Below are 24,154 nucleotides of genomic sequence, written 5' to 3'. Positions count from 1 at the left end.
CCATGAGTGTGCTTAAAAGCCTCTGGCATATACAAGTTAAAAATGATTCGCCTTGATTTTTAATATGATTATAATAAACATACATATATACTTTTCAACACCAGTGAGGGTTTTTTTTTTTTAGTTTGTTGCTTGTTTGTCAAAAAGAGCTATCAGTGAAACTGACAGGACATATTTGTTTTTCCATAGGCAAAATAACTCTACGAGATCTGAAGAGGTGCAGAATGGCTCATATCTTCTATGATACTTTCTTTAACCTGGAAAAATACTTGGACCATGAACAAAGAGATCCTTTTGCAGTTCAGAAGGTAATGGTGTACACTGAAATTGAACTCTCAGTTTGGTACCAAAGGCTATATGCTGCATATTAATTAAATGGTCTGTGTATTTAAAAGATAACACCTGAAATATTTCATCAGATATGAATATAAGTGACAATGAAGTCTGTAAAGGAGGTGAAAAGGGATGGGGAGAGAGAGAAAGAGAATACAAACAAAAGAATAAGAATCAATATAAAGATCTAAGACCTGGGAGTGGTGGTGCATGCCATCGTAGAGACAGATGGGCATCTGTGAGTTCACGCCCAGCATGATCTACCTAGCAAGTTCCAGAACAGCCAGAGCTACATAGAGAGTCCCTGTCTCAAAATAAATTCACAAATAAATATTACACACACATCTCACCCACAGCCAATATGAGGTCAGGTAATCTCCAGCTCTAAGTCCTTGCTATCTAGTGGGCTATATTGCTATTGTAATTGTATACATATTAGAAACTAGTTTCAAATGGTAGTTTTGAAAAAAATGCATCAGTAACACATCTTACAAGCTACACTGATCTTGATTTGATTGTGCTATGCACTTCCAAGTTAGTGTGACAAATAGCTTTACCCTTCTAAGTGACACCAGAACATCTCCGTAATGGACAGCTTCAGATAATTTAACACCTTTCTTTCTTTTTTTCTTCCTTCCTTTCTTTCTTATTTCAGTTTTTCAAGACAAGGTTTCTTTGCGTAGCTTTGTAGACCAGGCTGGCCTCCAACTCAAGAGATCTACCTCTGCCTCCTGAGTGCTGAGATTAAAGGCATACACCACCACTGCCTGCTCAGCAATTTAACACCTTTTCAAGTCCTAATGATTCCTGTGTGGTACTATCAGTTTTAAATGTTGTATTACATGAGAATAGAGACAAGCTCCTTTGTTGTGAGCACACAGCTGTTAGATCATCCGTAAACCCCGAGTGGAAGGGAAGGTCAGACTCCATAAAGTTGTTCCCTGACCTCCACATATGCACCATAACACACACACCTACTCAAGTTATGTACACATGCACACACGCACAAAATACAAATGATATTTTTTAAAGACTTGTGGTTTGGTTCCCAAGCACCCACATGGTGACTCACAACTGTCTTAACTCCAGTTTTTGAGGATCCAGTACCCCTTCTGATCTCTGCAGACAATGCATACACATGGTGAACATTGTACATGCAGGCAAAACATTCGCCTTTTTTTAAAGAGAGAATTATGATCAAAAAATGTAAACTGCTTAGTACACATAATTTTGTAATTTCAGATGTAGATCACGGTTGCCTTAGCCCCTCTTTTAATATGTTGGAACACTTTCAGAGAGGCAGAAATATACATTTGTGATGCCCTACTCCATTTATGTCTTTATTCTAATTTCCTCCTTTTAATTAGGATGTTGAAAATGATAACCCTGAGCCCTCTGACTGGGACAGGTTTGCAGCTGAAGAGTATGAGGCTCTTGTCACAGAGGAGTCCGCCCAGGTGCAGCTCCAGGAAGGGTGAGTGCATCTCCTTGGCTGTTACAAGATGTTAGTGGGGAATACTAAACTGCCTCTTCAAACCCTTCTGAAGTTGTCCACTTTTGACTAACATAAAAGAAGTATGTCTGGTTTAGCTACCTTAGTTTGGATGAGCACACTCCCAGAAGTTTTCTCTTGCATTCCAATGATTCCTGATAATCTCATGTCCCATTTCCTTTAATAGTCACACCTTTCATGGAATCCAAGATCACTGAGCACAACTCTGTAACAGTCAGTCAGCCTGGTTAAGAAGGGCAATAGAACTGAACCTCCTCTAAAAAATAACTGGACCGTGTGTTAAATGAACCAAAGGAAAATTCCATGCATGGCTCATGCTAAGAAAGAAAGATGTCCAAAAAATTGTACTATTGGGACATTTCATCAGTTGTACCATTTGCTAACTTTTCCATTATTTTCTGTGATTTTAGAAATTCTAATTTTTCCTTAGTCTTTGTTGGGAATACAGACATGTTGTGCTACATCTAATGTATGTGAGTTATGAAGCTCTGAACTCAGGTCTGGATACTTGCAGGAAAAATGTCATCTTCTTGGTGCCTAATGACTCATATTTTTATAGCTTTGTAATATTCCACTGTATCATTGGACCATTACTTTACAGTCTTTTCTATTGCTATTACATTTTTTAACCTTCCATTGTTACAGATTATGGTGTCTGACAAGTCATCCAATATATATGTCATTTAATATAGAAGATGAATTCCGAGAACACAGCAAGCAGATAAGCATATCCAAACTAGGTAGTTGTAAAGAGTCTAAGAAGACATAAAAGGGTTTAAGGAAAGCAAGTGATGATGGATGCAGACCCTCATACTGAGCAGTAGTGAGGAAGCATTTCCATGTCTTGGTCTAAAGGGACAAGGACATGAAACAAGAGCCAAAAACAAGTAGCTGGGTGAGAAGGGCCCCTGGCAGGATTTAGAATTTTGCAATCCTAGGCAACTCACCTGAAACTAGGAGCACACATCCAGCCCTCTTCATATCTCAGCAACCTGGTGAGTCATCTTGAGCCCTTGAGCTCCAGAAGACCAGGGAGCTCCCTGATGTGGTCGAACAGTTCAGCCTCCTGGAGCACAGAGAGAAAGGGGGATAAACATCAATAACCAGTCCATTGGGTAAAGTGGGACAGTCCTCCAGAGTTGTACCATTTCCTACCTTTCCATGATTTCCTGTGGAGAGGGGGAGACTGACCTTGAACTTGTTGATCCTCCCTGAGCCTCTCCAGTACTGGGATTAGGATCCTGTGTCACTATACCATGCCCATGGCATCTTCAGTATCTCTTTTGTAGGTGTAGAGTATACCATCACCAATCTTCCTTTTAAATCTGTAGATTATTTTTCTTTCATTAGTCATAAAACCAAGATTTCATATAAAAAGTTTTTTTATAATAAAAGATGACCCAAGTAGGCTGGGTCAGAAGCCAAATTTATTCAGGAAATATTAATAATAACTGATGACAATTGTCCCTTATGAATTTACTGGGATGCAACAATGAAAGGTCTGATTTGCCTCTTTTGTAGGGTAGCTTTGTTTACTTGTTTTCCACTTTTTAAAATTATAAGTCCCAGAGGCTGAAGAGCTGCCTCAGCAGTATGAGCACTTGCTGTCTTACAAAGGACCTGGGTTACATCCCCAGCACCAACATGCTCACACTGTGTGTAACTCCAGTTTCAGGGGTCTAACACCCTCTTCTGGCCTCCCAGAACACACATGCATACAGACAAACACAAAGATAAAACAACCATATACACAAAATGATAAAATAAACATTTTAATTAATTTAAAAATACAAGTCAAGGCTGGGCGTTGGTGGCACACACCTTTAATTCCAGCACTCAGGAAGCAGAAGCAGGCAGATCTCTATGAGTTTGAGGCCAGCCTGGTCTATAGAGCGAGTTCCAGGACAGCCTCCAAAGCAATACAGAGAAACCCTGTCTCAAAAAACCAATAAATAAATAAACAAGTCACAAGACGGGGATGGGGGAGATAAGCCTTACAGCAATGCCTCCAATTGCCTTACAGCAATGGAAGAAAATAACAAATAATAAAAATTCAGACAATTTAAGTATAAAAAACAAGCCTAACCAACTAGAACAGTGGTTCTCAATCTGTGGGGTCTCCTAAGATATCAGAAAACACATATATATTTACATTTGATTCATAACAGTAGCAAAATTACAGTAACAACAAAAAAAAGCCAGGCGTTGGTGGCGCACTCCTTTAATCCCAGCACTCAGGAGGCAGAGGCAGGTGAATCGAGGCCAGCCTGGTCTACAGAGTGAGTTCCAGGATAGCCTCCAAAAACAATACAGAGAAACCCTGTCTCAAAAGACCAAAAAATAATAATAATAACAAAAAAATTGTATTATTGGGGGTCAGCACGACATGAGGAACTCTATTAAAGAGCCAAAGCATTAGGAAGGTTTTGAACCACTGAACTAGATAGAAAAGAAAATACAATCTGCTGGGAAATACACTGTAAGAAAAATAGAGGATTTTTTGTGTAAATATTAGCAACAACAATTGAAAGGAAACACAGAAGAAAATACATGTGTAAGTCAAACTAGAAGAATTATATGTTAATTAAAATAAATACCTAGAACAGTGAAGCCAAATTCAAAATATTTTTATTCAGTCACAAAGCATACACACAAAAGCATAGACCACATAGCATAAACTAACGATGACATAAACAAATGTTTTTAGATCAATGAATGTAAAATGGGTAAAGTTTCTTAATAAAGAAACTTTAGCCGGGCGGTGGTGGCTCACGCCTTTAATCCCAGCACTCGGGAGGTAGAGGCAGGCGGATCGCTGTGAGTTCGAGGCTGGGCTGGACCAACAGCCTCCAAAACAGAGAAACCCTATCTCGTAAAACCAAAAGAAAAAAGAAAAAAAGAGACTTTAAATAATTCAATTATGGAATAATGACCACCACCAAAAAACAACAGTATTTTAGTAATAATGTAAAAACTCTTTTAAAAAGCTGACTTGATATTATTAAATTTAAGAGGTAAGAAAGAAAATCAGAGGTATGAATTGAAGCCTAATAGTGAAGTAGTTCCTGATAAAAATCTTCGTGGGTTTTGTCCATAATACATTCACAGATGAATACATATTAGGACACAAACAAAACATCCAAAACTAGCAATACAAACAAGCTTCTGATTAAAAGGTGGACTGGCTGCCAGGCAGTGCTGGCGCACTCCTTTAATCCCAGCACTCGGGAGGAAAAGACAGGAGGATCTCTGTGAGTTTGAGGCCAGCCTGGTCTACAGAGCAAGTTCCAGGAGAGGTTCCAAAGCTACGCAGAGAACCCCTGTCTCAAAAAACAAACATGCTGCAATTTTCAGCTCCCACACTATGTAAATAAGAGTTATAGATGGTGGTGGCTCATGCCTGTGACCACCATCTAAGAGACCAATCAGTTAGATCATGAGTTGGGGACAGCCTGGGATACACAGCCAGACCCTGGCAATGGAAAACCACCTAAGGAAAGAGAAGTTTGAGGTGGACCAATAGAAGGATAGAGAACAAGACCAGAGCGAAGGAGCCAGCAGTGGAGGAGGCTCTTTGTAACAGACTACAAGGGGGCAACTGTCACAGCGCTTGGTGATCCCTACCTGAATCTGACTAACACCTAGTACTCAGAAGACACCAAAAGCAGCCTTCACACAGGTCCAGCTCTGTATACCCCATCTTGTCCCTATAGAAAGACAAAGGCAAAGAATATGGGAACTAGAAGAGAAGGGTCTGCCACTGAAAGACACAGCAGCACAGAGCAGACCATCTTCCCAACCCTAAGATTGACAACACCAGCAATCCCACTTGCCCCTACCTAAGCAACCAGTAAGACAGAGGCAGCAGTCTGCTCCCAGCTCCAAAGATAGTGAACTAATGCCAGACAGCTGCGAAATCCCAATAAAATGCAAATGTGAGGACTTTCACTTTTGGAAGAAGTCAATACAAAAATCAAAACAGGAAATCAAAATGAGTGCTCTGAGGAATGAAAAAATGTGCTCTTGGCTGGGCTGTGATGGCACACGCCTGCCTTTAGTCCCAGCACTCCAAAGGTAGCGGCAGGAGGACCTCTGTGAGTCTGAGGCCAGCCTGGTCTACAGAGCAAGTTCCAGGACACAGGGAAAACCTGACTTGAAAACAAACAAACAAACACATGTGCTCTTAAAGACTACAGCTAGTGTTTTAGAAATGAGGAAATTTGTTTTCCTGTGGGGGCGGGGCATGACTGTAAGGATTCTTATGCTGTGGTGCTCAGGTAGAGATCAAAGGTCAACTTTCAGACAGATTCTTGCCCTTGCGGGATCGGGGAGCAAACAAAGGTTGACTGACTTGCAAATAAGCTCTTTTAGCACTGAGTCACCTCACAGACGCAGGAAAAAATCTAATGAAGACTGCAGCATGATACCAAGTGGAATGGACACAGTTGAAAACATTTGTACTTGAAATGCTGGGGGTTTTTAAACACCCCTAGAAAACAGCAGGAAATATTTTCTAGAATTTTAGTTATTGAAGCAACAAAAGGATGCATGGAAGCAAGAATCAGCTTTTTTTTTTTCTACCCATTACAAATATTTCAGGGCTTATGGGACCTGTTTCAACTGTGTAAGAGATGCAGATAATGCCTGAGCAAATGTTTCTCACTGTATTCCAATAGAACTCTAAAAATAAACCCAAAGGTACTAATTGCACAGTGTTTCACACCACAAAATATTCCTGTGATTTTTCTCTGAAATTTAAAAAGATAAAAGTATTCTTGTCTCACAGACTGTACCAAAACAGGTGTAAAGACAGATTTTAATCATATAGTTTGTCAACCCTACATAAGAGTGAATTCACTGTACAAAAAAAAAAAAAAGAACTGAAAATGTTCAGTAAGAAAAATAATTATCCACAAAGTGAATGCAGGAAGAAATTAGGCAACAGTGTATAATTACTACCTGACAAAAACAACTTAAGGAAGGAAGGGTCTATTCTGGCTCACAGCCTGCCCAAGTGCTTTAGTCCATCCTGGGGGCAGAAGCTAGAGGCAGCTGTCACACTGCATCCCCAGGTGAGAGGCAGAGATGAATACTGCTGTTAACCCTTTCTTCCTTTTATTCAGGCCAGGACTCCACCCCATGCAGTGGCTACACCACATTTAGGACAGGTCTCCCCACCTCAGCTAACCTAATATTTAAAAAAGAATCACTCACAGGCATACCTAGAGGTGTATGTCCCTTCAAGTTAGCAGCCAAAGTTAACATTCAAGTACTACTATGAAAATAACTTTAGGGACTGGAAAGAAGGCTCAGTGGTTAAGAACACTTGCTGTCCTTTCAGCTAACAACTGTCTGTAATACCAGAGGATCCAATGTGCTTTGCTGGTCTCCAAGGGCACTGCACACAGTGGTGTACTTACATGTATGCAAAACATTCATACAAATAAGAGAAAAATAAATTTTTTAAAAAGAAAACTTCAAATTCAGAATTCCACATCTATTAAAAATGTGAGGCTCAAGTTGGGCATTGGTGGCGAGCATGCCTTTAATCCCAGCACTCGGGAGGCAGAGGCAGACAGATCTCTGTGAGTTCGAGGCCAGCCTGGTCTACAGAGTGAATTCCAGGACAGCCTCCAAAACAATACAGAGAAACCCTGTCTCGAAAAAACAAAAAAAAAAAAATGTTAGGTTCAAATGTTTTAGAGTTTCATAGATGTAAAATTTTGCTTCTCACAGAACATTTCTGGAAAAATATCATATGATGCTCATCATAAAAGTAACTGGGACCTTGGAAATAGTGAAATGCCCTGAGATGTTGTAGGCTGGGGTGCAGCTCAGCGGTGGAGCGAGCATGCCCTTAATATATGTAAAGTCCTGACCTTAGCCCCAGCATCTCTCTCATCCCTCAAAAAGCAACTGTGAGTAATGAAATACCTCAGTTACTTTTCTGTTGCTGTGATAAAACACCATGATCAAAACCAACTTATAGAGAAAGGAGTTTGTCTTATGATTCCAAAGGTATGAGTGCCAACATCATGGCAGAGAACGTCAGGTCTAAGAGTTCAATATATGAACCTATGGGAGACAGTTTTCATTTTATTATACACATAAAATAGTCTGTTAACTCCCAGAAAATAAAAGGAACAAACTATAATTGTTGTAACTCAGTAAAACCTCTCAAAAAAAAAATCACTGTAGGGTCTTAGTGAATTAAGCACATACTGCTCTTGCAGACACCTGAATTTGGTTCTGAGCACCCATGCCAGGCAGTTGTGGCTTGCCTGCAACTAGCTATGGAGGTCCACCTGCTTCTCTTCAAGTGCTGCTATAAAAAGTGTGCTTATCACCAAGCATGGCTTACATATTTTTTAAAAGATTTATATGTGTGCATCAGTGTATTTGTGTGAGTACCCAGAGACCAGACAGTGGTGTTAGATTCCTTGGAGCTGAAATCAACAGACACGTGTGAGCCACCTAGTGTGGGTGCTGGGATCCAAACTGCAGTCCTCTAATAAAGCAGTGAGCATTCTCTACCTCTGAGCCGTCTCCCCAGCTCCTTTAGCACTCCCCCACCCACTGTTTGTACCTCCTTTAAGAAGGGGGAAAAGATAGATAGCAGGTGTAAATACATAGTATGTTTGCATAAACATAAGAGAAATTTAGTATTAGTTAAAGATAAATAGAATTGGATCAAGAAAAAAATTCAAGTTGTAGTAGCACCAAGAAAAGTGTCAGTGTGCATGGAACAAAGAGGAGGCAGGGGATACAGGTACAGTCGAGAGGAGATGGGTCACCAGCTGTTGTGAAATTCAACCCATCCATCCGAGACGCTCTTGTCACGAAGCCCTCTTCTCATGTGGTGGGAGATAAGGCTTGTATGGACCACATGTGGGTGCTGCTGTCTCTAGGGAAGAGAAGGCAGCAGCCACAGCCTGTCAGCAAAGGACAGGGAAGGACTGTTCCACACCTTAACAGTTGACTGCTCCAAAAGCAAAGCTGGGTCTACACCTAAAAATCCCAAGACTACAACCTAGGATTTCATCTCATGAAGAAGTACAGGTATCGGGGTGAATAAATGTCACACAAAAACTGTCAGATAAATATCAGAAAAAGGAAGAATGTTTGAGAGCTGGCCAAGTCCCCAGCTGAGCAGGTTACCTGACTCCTCCAGCTCAGTTTCAGAGGATTCTGGTAATTACCTTCCAGAGTCATTGTGAGGCTCAGAGATGGTACAGGCAAACAGCTGGCACCCAGCTACGGGGAACAGTAGCTATGACTACTCTGGGTAGAGAGTTGGAGTCTCTAACATCACAGCCATGAAAATTTGGAGTTAGGCAATACTAACCGTAAATCTTTGTTCCACTACTCTCTAGTGTGAGCCTGGGTTTCCAAGCCTCAGAATCCCCTTCCAGTGAAACCACTGCCACACCATGTTATTTTAAGATTTAAAGAAGACAGGCATATAACTCAATAATGTCTTTGGGCCTAGTTCTCTGTAACAAAAAGCAATGGCTATTTACTTCTCCAGCTTCTGTGACTGTGGCCACATTTACCTAACCTCTACCAAGTAGAGTTTAGTCAGCCGTAACTAGCAATCACCACTTGTGCTGAGTGCTTCATTCCCAGAACACCCCTAACACAGTAAATATGTGAGATGGTATATGTAGCATCTCCAACAGAACCTGGCATATGGATGGAAACAGATGGACTTACTTGCTTAATCTTAGTGCTAGATTGTGAGCGTCTCAAAAGCAGAGCCGCTTTCTCAATCTTGTGTGTAACCCATCACCTTGTAATTGTTAGGGTCTGCCTCAGCGAATATTTACTATGAGGCACACAAGCAACGTTACTCCAGCTGATGGAACCACAAAGATGTCCTCTCCAAGCCCAGAACACACAACCTTTAAGTGCCTTTTAAAGGCACTTAAAAGTCTTTCCCATCTACAGTCCCAGGTTGCCCTTGTGACATGCTTCAGTCAACAGTCAGTAAATGACCCAGGCCTAAGGCTGAATACACTGCAAATAAGCATGGCTTGAGGACAAATTATCACAACAAAGAACAGCATGAAAATTCAACCCAATAATGAACCCAGGAAGACCTGTACAACAATGTATGAGGAAAGCAGGTCATACCATTATTTGTAATTGGCATCCTTGTGTTTTCTACAACAAAGTAAATTAGGATCCCAGTACCCACACAGTAAGACAAGTGTTCCCAAAAATGCCTGTATCTCCAGCTCTGAAGTGGGTTGCTGGCTTCTAGCCTAGGTAAGCCCCAGTTTCTGTGAGATGAGAGACTGCCTCACAGAAGGAGTACAAAGTAATAGACGAGGACACTAACACCCTTTTCTAGTTGTCACATACACAGGTATGAGCACTAACAAACATGCATATACACCCAGACAGCTACACATCTGAATTAATTTGGGGGGGAAGGATCAGCAGGTAAAGGTGTTTGTTAAAATCTGTAGACCTGAGTTTGATTCCCCAAACCTACATAAAGGTGGAAAGAACCAACTCCACAAAGATGTCCTCTGACCTCCACATGTGACTTCACACACACACACACCCATCATGCACACACGAAAATTAATGTTAAAATTGCTTTAGTCAAGCAATCCACTTAAGTATACTTAAGTGTTACTAGCATTCAAAAACAGGACTTTCAAAATGCTTCAGTGTTCCCTAAAGCAGTACCTTGTCCACGTAGGCAGTTTATAAGAATCGTTCTATCCATAGTTGCACACACCTGTAATCCTAAGATTTGGGCATTTGAGGCAGGAAAACCATACATTTGAGGTCAGCCAAGACTACATAGGGAGACCTTACCTTTTAAAAAAGGTATTGTTGAGGCAGAGGCAGGCGGATCTCTGTGAGTTCAAGGCCGGGCTGGACCGACAGCCTCCAAAACAATACAGAGAAACCCTGTCTCGTAAAACCAAAAAAAAAAAAAAAAGGAATTGTTTTGTTTTGGGTTTAAGGGGCTGGAAGGATGGCTCAGCACTTGCTGCTCTTGCAGAGGACCCAGATTTGGTTGCCAGTGCCTACTTGGCAGCTCATAACCATCTATAATTCCAGTTCCAGGGAATCTTGCGCCCTTTGCTGGCCTCTGTGCACGCTGGCAACATATATTAACATTCAGACAAAACACACATAAATTAAATCTTAATTTAAGTTTTCTGGGTTTTTTGTGAGTTTTATTTTGTTTTGTTGGGGGCAGTTGTTTTGTTTTTCAAGACAGGATTTCTCTGTGTAACCCTTGGTTGGCTGTCCTGGAACTTGCTCTATAGACCAGGGAGGCCTTGAACTCACAGAGATCTGCTTGCCTCTGCCTCCACAGTGCTAAGATTAAAGGTATGCACCACCACATGTTTATTAATGTTCATAATTAAGGCAAATCAACTTTCTGAGGAAGGAGAATAGGTTAGTAGACATTAGGAACTTTTATTGCATTTGTGTGTATATGTAAACATGTGCATGCATATCATGACACACATGTAGAGGTCAGAGGTCAGCCTATCAGTGTTAGTTCCCTCCTTCTACCCTGTCTCATAGGGATGGAATCAGGCTTGGCAGCAAGCACCTCTGTTGAGCCATCTCATAGGCCTACATCAGGAGACTTGTTTAAGTTGGGACGAAAGAGTTTCAAGAAACTAAAGTTCCATGAACTAAATGTGGAATTTTCCAAAGATTTCATTTAATTGAATTTCAATAAAGGGCCTAAGATATGTTTTTAATTTAAAATATAAGAACAAGCCTGTTAGCATTCAGGATGGAGATGGCTTCTAAGGAAGAGGCCGTTTTAAGGGTGTGCCCTCTGATTGGTCATGCTCCACCAGATGGCTCCACACCAACGAATATAAGGGTAACACAGATTGGCATACTTATTACTTTAAAAAAAAAAAAGCTGAAGAGATGGCTTAGCCATTAAAGGCTAGCCATTATGAAATTCTCAAAGAATGAAAATATATCCAAATAACAAGCTGGACACGATGGCACATGTCTTTATCCCTAGCACTCTAGAGACATAGGCAGGTGGAGCTCTTGTGAGTTCACAGCCAGCCTGGTCTACATGACTTTCTGGCTAGCCAGGGCTACATAGTGGGAACCTGCCTCAGAGGGAGATATAAGACTGGGAATGTGGCTCAGTTGGTACTGCGCTTACTTCTCACACAAAGCTCCCCAACTTCTAGCCCCAGTATTGTTGCATAAACTGGATGTGGTAGCACCTGCCTGCCTGCAGTCCCAGTACTTGGAAGGCAGATAGAGGAGGAGGATCTGGAGTTTGGGCTACATTAGACAGCCTGTCTCAAAAAAGTCAAAATGTAATTCATACTTCCACTTCTGGATTATAAAAGGTTCCAAAACTAGTGGGTTTTTTTGGGGGGGGGGGGTTGGTTGTTGGTTTTTTGAGACAGGGTTTCTCTGTGGTTTTGGAGGCTGTCCTGGAACTCAATCTGTAGACCAGACTGGTTTTGAACTCAGAGGTCTGCCTGCCTTTGCCTCCCGAGTATACTGGGATTAAAGGTGTGTGCTACTATACCCAGCTAAGTAATTGGTTTTTTACTTACTATGTAGCCCTGACTGGCCTGAACATCACTGTATAAATCAGGCTGGCCTCCAATTCATAGAGATCCACCTGCCTCTGTTCTTCTCAAGTGTTGGATCTGACAAACTCACACTGACTCTGCGGTGCCTGTGGAGTCCAAAGGTATCAGATCTTCTGTAGGTGGAGGTACAGGTGGCCATGAGCCACCCAAAATGGATGCTGGGAACCAAACTCAGGTCCTCTGAAAGAGCAGTAAGCACCCATAACCATTGAGCTCTGTAGCCTGGAGAATCATTTGAGTGACATCTCAAGTAAACAATGAACACAATTTGCCAGAAGGAAGGGTACATTGGGTAACCGAAAGACATTAAACCCAAGGCTAACTCGTCCCAAACGTGACATCTGGGTATAACATTGCAAAAGTGAGACAAGGGAATTCAGTCACTAGAAAACATTATTATTCAAGCAAGAAAGTCAGATCTATGGAGGGTTAGCAACACAGGCGAAGCAGTGGGTAAACCTGGCAAAGACCAAGGTTGCCCAGGAGTGCAAACGAAGAATTCAGCCCACGGCCTGCCTCACAGTGCTGCTGAAGGAGTAAGCGGTGTAGACCAGGCTTCAAGTGCACTAGTGTTCACCTGGGTGATTCTATGAGGTTGTCTCTGGCACAGTGTAAATCTAGTTCTATCCATGGGCTGTACTAACTAGACCCTCCCAGTTGTGCATCTAATGTATCTCCAGGTGATACCTGATAAGATTTCCACAGCACTAACAAAAAGAATGGTTACTGAACCATCCCTTTTGGCTTAGTTTGTTTCGTATCCGTACCTGGCTGGTCTGGAACTCAGTGTATACCAGGAAGTGCCCCATACCTGGCTTGTATGGTGTTGGGGGTGAGAGTTGATTTTATTCACAAGTAATCTTGCCCCCAATAGGGTTGTGTTACAGTCATACTCTACTAAGCCCTAGTACTTCTCTATGAAAACAAGAGCTACACTGGTAGTTGCTGATGTGTCAGACCCTAAGCACCCCCACCAGGATTTGGGAGCTTCGGTCAAGGAAATTAATGTAGGGTTTGGTAACATGTCTGGAGTCACACACTGGTCAGACACAGATTAGAATCTGACTTTAGAGTCTTTGCTCCATGACCCCATGTTTTAATCCTTTGGCCACCATTCCAAGTGGCCTCCATCAGGCCACCATAGCTCAGGGAGGCTGGTTTCACTCATTCTTATTACATTGTACCCTAGCATTTGGCTGAAACTCTACAGTTTTTTTGGGGGGGGGGTCCAAGACAGGGTTTCACTGTGGCTTTGGAAGCTGTCCCAGAACTCGCTCTACAGACCAGGATGGTCTTGAACTCAGAGATCCTCCTGCCCTCCTGCCCTCTGCCTCCCAAGTAGTGAGATTAAATGCATGTGCCACCAGTGCCTGACTCAAGCTCAGCAATTTGACTTCAAATATTTACTGAATTGGTAGTGTAACTTCTGACTTCTAACTCTGAAAATACATCTTTTCCTCAGACACTAGCGGCTTGCACGCAGCAATTTAGAGACCAAGGAAAGAAAAATGTCTTCCATTCTGACAGTCCTGACTTACTGCTAAAATTAACTTTGATACTACTCCACACTACATAAAGCAAAGCTACTCTCATATTGCCTCCTTACCTAGTATAGTCCCACTGCCATGGACACCTCAAGGACGGAGAGTGGTGGAATAGGAACCAATTAAGACGGTAGGACTTTTGCAGTGACCAAGCTTGAGCATCACAGCTAGAATCACGGGGACGTATCCCCAACGTTAGGTAGGCTTTTTTTCATGTTTAACCTTCTCTATCCTCTACTAAAAATGTTTTAGATTTAGGGGGAAAGGAGGAATTGGAGAGGTGGTTCAGTGGTTATGTGTACTGTTTCCCTTGCAGAGAACCCAAGTTTAGTTTCCAGCATCCACATGACAGCTCACAACCATTTGTAATCCAGTTCCAGGGCACCCAACACCCTCTTCAGATCACCACACATGGTTCACATTGCATTCATGCAGGCCACAGAAAATAAATGTAAAAAACAAATTTAGGGGGCTGGATATGTGGCTTCAGGATAAAGCATTGTCTATTATATGCAAGGTCCAAATAAGGCTACACCAAGGATGTCAAGTACTCCTAACATAAAACAACTCAGTCAATGACCACATTTTCTAGTCTCAAATTAGAACCAGAATACTTACTTCAGTACCTCAGAGCAGGCAACCATCACTCACAAGAGATAAATACTGAATCTGGGAGTCATGGCATTTCAAGGCTCTAAAGGGAACAATGAGAATTAGAATGCTTCCTAGAGTGAATAGGAGGAAAGTCCACAAGCAGATTTGAAGTCTGCAACATACACTTGGACATCTAAATGCTTCAACAGGGTCCAAAGAGGGAGGCTGTACTACAAAAGCAGCCAATGATAAGTTCCCCTCTGTAGAAATACCAGTGGTGAAAACACTCATAAAACTCCTAACTCTGCTTTTTGACAAATCCTAGCATGAACTTGAGCATTAGGGATCAGGGAGAGACTTCTCTAGACTGTGACCGCTTCACAGCAGCTCAGTTGTGGGTAAGCTGCCAGCTATGTGGGGGTCATTTCTCAGGTAGGTCTTCCAAATCTCTGCATTGCTATACTGGCCATGTATCCAGATGTTTGTATTTAAGGGGGGAAAAAAAATCAACTAATTTTGCTTTGTCCTTTCAGCTCCTTTGAAGATTATGAAGCAGATGAACCTGTGTCTCCCTCTGAATTTGGAAACAAGGGTAATAAAATAGTAACTTCAAGCCTTTCAGAGAAATGTGGAAAGCTTCAGTCAGTGGATGAAGAGTAGTTGCCAGCATCTACACAGAAGAATGGTGTGGAGAGATGTTCTAGTTTGCACACTGCTTTGTAAAGGTTTTGATTGTTCAAGTGCACTAGAAACTAAAATGCTCTAAGTAATTCAGCACAGGAGACCCCTCTCCAGTGTGCTGCAAACCTCGTGCAGAGCTCTTTCTTGGAAGTACATACTGTCATCACTCTCCAAAGTCTGCAGCCCACACTCTATACCCCTCAGTGTATGGAGGCTTTCTTGGAAACAAGGCCAAACACAGTTCTCTGCACAGAAAGAAGCTGCCTCAGTGTTGGCCAGCTTCCCTGGGGTCCCTCTGGCTCCTACTTGAGTCAAAAATTCTGGAACTTGGAAAGGAGCCTCTAGAATTGACTATCCTAGTAACAAAAGCACTGCCAAACATCTCAGAGACTACTTTTTATGTACCGGAGTTCAGGGACCTTGAACTTACCTGGTTTAATGTAATTTCACCATGACCTGCCAAACTGCTAGTCACTTTACATTCTCAGGTATTGTAACCACTAGGCCCTTCCAACTCTGCTGGCAAGCTCGGCAGCCTCTGCATCTGACTGTGGGTCTTGTACAAAATCTCAAGTCCTTAAAATGAAAATAAGTATAGAATCTGGCACTCAATGATAGCATTTGTAGTCAAATATTGTATAATTGCTAATCCACAGATTAGTTGATGATCTATCTTCATTTCTAGCTGGCCTACTTGAAGACTTCAGGAATGTGACATACCATGGAAACTACATACGTATTTCCTCCCCTTCTTGAATACTAGAGTAAGTCAAAAGTAAAAGTATTTCTTACTTAGTGTGGAAAAGAAACCAGATAGTCATTCCCCTCATTATTATCAAACTTGGAAGAAAACGATGATTCTCACCCACAGTAGAAAACCTTTTCACTGTAGTGATAAATTCAAAATCCTGATTTTTTTCAACAGGCCAGTGCAGCCAAATCCTACAATGTTTATTATTCTTCATGCTGGGGGAAAAATACTACAAAAAGGATGGACATCTCTAAAATCACAGCATTTTATTATCCGTGTCTGCCAAAGTCAACTTTTCCCTATCCCTTGTTTTGTTGTTTTGCTTTGTTTTCAGTCTTTTAAAGGCTCAGAATAACCTCCCTTTTCTCTCCATCCTAATTATCTTGCTGGTAAAAAGGCCAAGCACAAATAATAGATGGTAGGCTAAACGTGAAGAAAAAAATTAAGAAATGTACATCAACTAATGCTAGAAGTTAGCAAGCCCAGCAATCATGCCTGTCACGAGATCCTCCAGCTCTGATTATTTTAACTTCATGACCACAACTATTCTCTCACATAACCACTATAGAAACTGGTAACTATTACAACAAATAGCTCACCCAGCTAATGAAAACCTAACAGTGACTACATCTTGAAGAAAACTTTACAAGAAACATCTAGATGTGATGGCACATGCCTAAAATCTCAGGATTTAGGTAGTTAAGGCAGGAGAATGCACTCTATGCAATAGCCTAAATCCACTGATAAATTTTGCTTACTACATGCTAGCACTCAGACGAGACTGAGGCAAGGAGGATCAACAGCTCAAAATTTGAGAGCAGTCTCGGCTACACAGCGAAACCCTGTCTTAAAACTATGTGATGTTACCGCCAATCCCATCCAATCTTTAGCAGGAAGGGAAAAAACTACTTTTAATTTCAAATAAAAATGCAAAGAGGGCAATACGTGTTTTTAAGACAATTTAAAGGATTTTATTAGCTATGTGTTCTAAACTATTTAAGACTCACCAAAAAGCACAATAGAAAATTCAACTTTATAATATCCCTTAAAAGTCACAAGCATAGGGCTGAGCTATCTAGGCCTCACTAGCTGCACTGAAATTGCGTGAAACTTGTACTTTGTGGTGCTGGGAATCAAAACCTAGAATCATCTACATGCTAAGAACGCAGTCCACCTTCAGCCTTCTTTTTCTCTTACTGAAACTCATTTTTATTTCCATCAAAGCCCATCAACACCACACAGTTTGAGATGGATTAATTTGGGTTACATGCATTATACTTTCAAGAATTACCTTATTCCCAAACTGGAAGTGCCAAGTTGTGAAGTACCCCAGGGACCTTGGAAAAAATGAATTATAATCTAAATCACTGGTTCTCAACTTTCCTAATGCTGCAACCCTTTAACACAGTTCCTCATGTGGTGGTGACCTCCAACCATAGTTATTTTTGTTGCTACTTCATAACTGATTTTTCTACTGTTATGAGTCATAATATAAATATCTGGTATGTGACCCACAGGTTAAGAACCACTGATCTAAATATTATATAATGAAAAGGGTGGTTTCAACTGCGCGTTGGTGTCACACACATTTAATCCCAGCACTTGGGAGGCAGAGGCAAGCAGATCTCTGTGAGTTCGAGGCCAGCATGGTCTACAGAGCGAATTCCAGGACAGGCTCCAAAGCCACAGAGAAACCATGTCTTTAAATAAATAAGTAAAATGAAAACTATGAAAGGGTGGTTTCATAGCATAATTGCCAAGGTAATCAAACTAAAAATTCTGTATAGTTACCTGTATCTATCTTATCTGTTTCTATACTGTTCAGAATGTTTAAGAGAAAAAAAATACCAAAATTCTAATTCAGCTATCATTTCCTCAGCTTTGAAAGTGTTTGACTAGATATGGTGCATGACTTGTTTTCCCCTTTTCACCAAAAAAATAATAAAGCTGTCAAATGTATGAGCGTGTTCATTACACATTTTTGATTTTAGATACACTTAAAATTCATGTTTATGCCTATAGGAAAAGTTGAGTTTTTGCAAGAATAACTCTTTGAAGCCTTGGGAAAGTATAAAGTCTAAAGGGTACTCTCTCACTGAGAAGTGTTTTCCTCTGGAATAAAGGGATTCTCCAGGACCAAAGGAGACTTTAGCTTTATCCATATATTAAAAGGCGTATCACTACACATTATTGGGTATCTAAAACAAAACCAACAACACTAGACCCAGATCCTACAGTCTTGAGATGTCCTAAAGCATGGTTACCTATGGAAAGAGGAAAGTACTCATTTATTTAACATGTTTACTTTTCTTCAGTAAGGTTATCATGGAATTTTTCTTAAGAAAGCAATTACACAGACCCTTTACACCCTAGTGCTTCATGATACACTCAATGAATCGAACCAAAAAGAGAAATTATAAACTCTCTAATGACAAGGACTCAGATTATTCAAGATACACCAATTTCAATGCAGTCTTGTTTTGTCTTGTTTAGTAATTTCTTATCCTGATAGATATATCCAGTTCCTTCAATAAGTTCTTAGTTATGTCAGCATTTGTCAGCATTATTTTTAAAAATATGTTATGTTGTAAGGAAATACATGTTATAAGGAAAAACATAAAAACCAAGGCACTGTAATCACTCTTCCCCAGGCTAACACAGACGATTCAGAACATGCTATCCCAGTATTCTACAACATAGAATTAGAAAACTATCATTTATTGATAGACTTAAGGTGTGATACAGGTTTCCAAAAATGTGGCAGTGAATATACCAGCATAAAAAAGAGAAACTTGTGCTAAAAACAACCTGAATTCATCATTGGCAATATTACATAACAATCAAGGTCCTCACATACTGATTTCCACTTTTGTCTATATTGCCAACCTCCCATGCATCAAAAAACAAAGCTAAGATTATCAAATTTTTAAAACAATGAGGTACTCCATGAATTTTAAGATCATATTAGGAAAAGTCTGGGAGATTTGCAAAATATAGCCTAATTATCCATGTGTACAATCTCATTTCTAGTCATTTTTGCAGTGACCATTAGTGAATTAAAAAAAAACAGATTTACATGATTATATAGCAGGGCATCTGGTCCAACACAAACTGTTACAAACTTTAGGTAAATACATGTTTCATAAGACACTACTACCACTTAAAGGATTTAAATAAAATTCCAAAACTTGGTAAGCAAATAAAGACAAGACAACTAAGAAGCATTTTCCACCATTTACTCTTGTTATCAAAAATAGTTCAACTCTTCTTGCAAAACAAAAACAAAATCGTACATACTGGACACATACATCACATTTTTCTTCCTATGGCTTTAGCCCACCCCCGGCCCACCAAAAGAGACCAAAAATTTTTTTTTGGTTTTTTTGTGTTTTTTTTTTAAAAAGCCCAATGACAACAACAAAACGACTACCTGACCACGTTCACAGAAAATGACACCAGGATACACTACAAACAGGAGGTGTCATCCGCTCTGTGTCCAAAGGGTTCTTCTCCACGTCTTTATGAGGCGAGTAACCATCATTGAACATGCTGTGTGCCAAACCAAAACAACTTCAACACATCAGATCTCACTAGATGGTGAATGCAGTAAAAACTGCAACTTCCCTAGCAGTATTTTTCTTAATAAGCACTGCCAAAGCAGCAACTCTTTAAATCACAAGGTTATCTCTACACCTAGTCAGTCCTTGTGCTGTGCTCTTTCAAGCAACTGACTAGACTTCCCTTCAACAGAATGTTTGTCTTCCCCATAAAGTTAATAGGAAGAAGTACATTAAAACTCAAACAGTTTGTGCTTTACATGCAAAAGAGCATTCTAAAGAAAATCCTCCGAGCTTCACACCCACCTAAATGCACAGGCTTCATCAAAGGCATTTTATTAAGGCCTTGATAAAGAAGCCTTCCTTATGAACAGCACCCTTTAAAAGCCAGGGGGAAAAAAAAGAGCATATTCAAGGTAAAGCCTGTGGCAAATAAACAGGAATTAAAAATCAAAGAAGTCATCAATGGCAATAAATATAATGCATAAATCTGGGCATGTTTGGGGCATTATTCCAAAATTATTCTAAATAAAACCCAATTTTTAAATTCTTTTTATATTTTAAAAAATATGTCATGAACTATATAAATTCAATTATGTTCAGAATAAAACAACTCTTCACTTTTATTTACCAAATAGAACATTGCTCAAGTGAAAGGATTTTCTCATAGGAGTGAGTCAGATAACTAGAAAGGGGGCTGAACTCATAAATATTTAAAGCATAAACAGCTTAACATTTGTGGTCTGACAGAATTTATTTGTTCACTTTTTAAAAGACAGATTTCTTAAAACATTCTAATGAGGGGGAAATTTTTCTTTCATAATACTGCTGATTTAAGAACTGCTACATACACGCCAGTAGCCAATTTTCATGATCAGAAATGGTATTACGTCAGCACAAAGGTTGAGCTGGACACATCAGCTTTTCAACAGGAGAAATACCACTGCGGCATCGGAAGGCAGCACCAAGTCTCCTGATAAACTAATGGCTACTTTTCCACAAAAAAAAAAAAAAAAAAAAAAAAAAGCACAATCTTTATGGACTGACTAGATACCACTTCCTTACATTTAATCATCAACTTTGATTATGCACAAAGCATGACCATAAACAATGAGGTTATTGTTATTTTCCTTGCCAAAGTTCATTTTTGTATAAATCAGTTGCATCAGCATTTGTTCTCAAACTATGAGGTTCTGTAAGAACTAAGAACATATAGTTGTAGGGTTACTCCTCCATTATCTGCAAACTATTTCCCCGACACTAACACATATAACTTAGCAATGAAAACACTTGATACAAGTGATCTATATGCAGGAGCTCCGGCAAGTTAAACCAACAGAACCATAGCTGCCGTAAAACTGTAGCTATTTCCTACCAGGGGTAGGTTTCAAGACCCACTGATTTAACAGTCGAATCTCATATCTATAGCTTCATCCAAACTTTTATCATCATGTGTACTGGCAGCTAAAAATGTCGTTACTGGGGACCCTGTGACATTAATTACACTGGTGCTGGTACTTGCGTTACGCACAGCAATGCTAGTCACATTAATGCCCAAAGTGAGCCTGGTCTGCTCCAAGGCCTTTTCTGGCACAGCAAATGCCTCCAGCTTCTTCTCCCCATTGGCCATATAGGAGTTTTGGCAGCCACGACATATACAATCTAAGCAGGCTTTCCGGTTAGAGTAGCAAGGGCAGCGTTGGCCGCGGCATGTAAGAACACTTGGATTTTGAGTAGCACGCCCACATTTACATCCTTTCTTTTCCTGGGGCTTTTTGTACACAGTCTTGGTAGGACTTCCTGGCATAAAATGATGACTAGGAATCTTTTCCTTTACTGCTTTGTCTTTTTTAAGAATACCTGGCTTGGATTTAGAGTGGGATTTCTTGGATCCGTGTTCATGACTCTTTTTCATGCTTTTAGTAGATAAAAGTACAGTTTTGCTGATCTTGGGTGTCGTGCCTCCATTGGGAACAGTTGCTATAGGTTGAAGAGAGATTTTGCTTTCCCGCTTAACTGTCACAGGAGCAGATGCCCCCAGTGTTGGGCCTCGGATAATGGTAGAAATTGGAAGTGGCTGAACTTTCTCACTGTCGCTTTCAGATCTGGATCTTTTTCGATTCAACTTTGCTACCTTCGGAGTTGCTGCTGTACATGATAACCCATGAAGTGTAGGGCTGGTAGACATGAAAACATTATGGCTAAGAGACTGGGAAGAAAGCTGCAAAAAAGGTCCATTGGATACAGTGGTTTCCAAGTTTGGCTGCAAATTAGGACAGCAAACCTCTGTATTTGAAACAGTTTCTAAACTTCGGAGTACTTCCTCAACACTCAGCAAGAGGGAATCACCAGGTTTTATGTCTTCACTGAAACTACAGATATCAATACCTGTGGAACATAAATCAGTGGCTACCGTGTCACACACAGGTGGCAGGCTGTCAGACAGATCCTCAGTTTTTATATCAACAGTATTACACACGTCAATCGTATTTGGATGTTCAGGTGAGGGGATATTTATACCAAATCTATCTATTGAAAGCCCATTGTAGGTAGGCAAACCATTGATAACAGAACTGCCAATAGCAATGCTGAGGGTGCTTTCAGATATTGGAGATAAACTAGCTTGAGGATCAGTTGTGGGTTCTGAGGTTGAAGGTAAAGGGGAATGTGTCAAACACAGAGTGAAGGATGAATCTGAAGGCTTCTCTGTCTCCTCACAAAACAATGATCCGTCATTGAGCAAAGCTAAAATATCAGAAGAACAGTCAACTGCTTCTATTATATCCCGCGCCAGTGTCGTCTGGGTTATATATTCACATAGTTTCTTGTAGCAGTTCACTAGGATGCTTAACTGCTTGTTTTCCTCAAACTGCTCATAGTCTTTGCACCAGCTACATGAAGGTTTCATCATCATTTTCTTGCCTTTACAAGTTTTGCAGACATAGTGTTGGCAGGTGGAGTTGGTGGGTGCAATTGGATCTTGTAGCAAATGTCCTAAGAGGGAGGAGGAGGAAAACACAGATTTTAGTAAAACTAATTTACAGTTTCATATAATGGAGCTCAGCTATATTATTCTCTTAAAACTGAAATTGGTTAAACTCATAAGACTGAAGGGGATGCATATACAGAGATAACTGGAGAAATACTCAGCAGTTCTCTTCATTTCTGTTAATACATTCTCCATTCTGTTATCTCAAACCAGTCTTCTTGATGCTGATCTTGTCCACAAAATGTTACCACCAACCTTCTTATGGTCTTCTCTCCAAAGGCTATCAAGAGGTAAAGCTCAGTGGCCAAAAATAAGAGTCTTAAAACCCCTGAGGCCTCAAACTCAAACAACATAATAGACAACTTATTGAACAATCAGTACAAATTTAATTTCAACCATTTATATAGATGAACCATAAACTTTTAAGACCAAAATGTAAACTACAATGGGAGAGGGCCTCATTTATTAAAAGAAAAAGGAGTTGTATGTATTCAACTCAAAATCTTCTACAAGGAAACAAAATGAGGGGAAATTGAGCCAAACACAATGGTGCACACCTTAACCCCAGTACTTGGGCAGAGGCAGGGAGATCTCTGTCCTGGGCCAGCTTGGTCTATATAGTTGAGTTCCAGGACAGCCAAGACTATATAGAAAAACTCTTGTCTCAAAAGGCCTGGGGGGCGGGGGGGGGGGAAGGGGGGGAACAACACCCACAACACCACCACCAAGCCTGGCTCAAATACCAACTCTTTTTCAACTTACTTTTTCAAGTTCCACATACTGTTGGAGGCCATTATATTTAAACTGATTACAATAAAGAAAAACGGAAGTAATACTGAACTCTAATGACAATTCAAAATGCAGCAACATATTATGAAAGTGAAAGAGAGGCTGGGAAGTTGGCTCAGCTTGTAAGGACACCAGCTAACAAGTGTGATGCACTCAACTCCCCAGAATCCACACACAAAAACTGGTCGTAGTGGCACACACCAGTGAACATAACAGCGAGGGTAGGATAGTGGGAAGGATAGTTGGAGCTCACTGACCCCAGATTCAGTGAGACTTACTTTCTATGATGTAAGGCATGGTGATAGAGCAGGACATCTGATGCCCTCTCTAGCCTCTGCCCACATGTACATACCATAACACACACACACACACACACACAGAGTGAAAGTAATTTCCCAACTTGAGACGGCTATCAAATTATAAATGACATATAAATGAGAACAAGTGATGGTCCATGCCTTTAATCCCAACACTTGGGAGGCAAAGGCAGGAGGATCTCTGTGAGTCTGAGGCCAGCCTGATCTACACAGAGTGAGTTCCAGGATAGCCAGGGCTACACAGAGAAACTCTGTCTCTTGAACCACCACCTCCCAAAAAAAAACAAGGGAACAACAGTAAATTCAATCCTCTTGTCATTCTTTATGCCTCTGCAGAAGCAACTGTTTCTTAGCTCCCAATTCAAATGGTTCATAGTTGATCCAAAATAGTTTTTTCTCATCTAAATCACACAAAATTAAAAATCAAGACAATGTCCAAATATTTTTAAATTAAACATATACCAAAGTAATCTATA

General features: G+C 40.5%; 2 protein-coding genes and 1 long non-coding RNA gene across 8 annotated transcripts in view; 1 reads left to right on the top strand and 2 right to left on the bottom strand.

Moving 5' to 3' along the window:
- Ppp2r3a (protein phosphatase 2 regulatory subunit B''alpha) overlaps positions 1-17,985 on the top strand; it is a 138,824-nt gene extending 120,839 nt beyond the window's left edge. For 3 of the 6 annotated variants that reach the window (XM_040740035.1, XM_040740036.1, XM_040740039.1), the window contains 4 exons: positions 190-308; positions 1,701-1,807; positions 15,128-15,186; positions 15,961-17,985. In XM_040740035.1, the coding sequence (XP_040595969.1) occupies positions 190-308; positions 1,701-1,807; positions 15,128-15,186; positions 15,961-16,031 (356 nt within the window). In that variant the 3' untranslated portion in view covers positions 16,032-17,985. Of the gene's footprint in view, positions 1-189; positions 309-1,700; positions 1,808-15,127 lie in introns of all 6 variants that reach the window. The other 3 variants (XM_040740038.1, XM_040740040.1, XM_040740037.1) reach the window with 2 other exon arrangements.
- Positions 2,485-7,457, bottom strand: LOC121137553. The gene is made up of 3 exons (XR_005874834.1): positions 5,471-7,457; positions 3,038-3,171; positions 2,485-2,912 (listed from the first exon to the last, which is right to left on the bottom strand). It is a non-coding gene; the product is annotated as an uncharacterized LOC121137553 (long non-coding RNA).
- Positions 17,986-18,728: 743 nt separating the features above from the next.
- Msl2 (MSL complex subunit 2) overlaps positions 18,729-24,154 on the bottom strand; it is a 29,788-nt gene continuing 24,362 nt past the window's right edge. The window contains exon 2 of the mRNA XM_005072018.4: positions 18,729-22,577. Coding sequence (XP_005072075.1) covers positions 20,986-22,577 — 1,592 coding nt within the window. The 3' untranslated portion in view covers positions 18,729-20,985. The remainder of the gene's footprint in view (positions 22,578-24,154) is intronic.

Source organism: Mesocricetus auratus, unplaced genomic scaffold (assembly GCF_017639785.1).
Source record: "Mesocricetus auratus isolate SY011 unplaced genomic scaffold, BCM_Maur_2.0 Super-Scaffold_100691, whole genome shotgun sequence".
NCBI classification, from domain to species: domain Eukaryota; kingdom Metazoa; phylum Chordata; class Mammalia; order Rodentia; family Cricetidae; genus Mesocricetus; species Mesocricetus auratus.
This window is presented reverse-complemented; position numbering and strand designations above follow the sequence as displayed.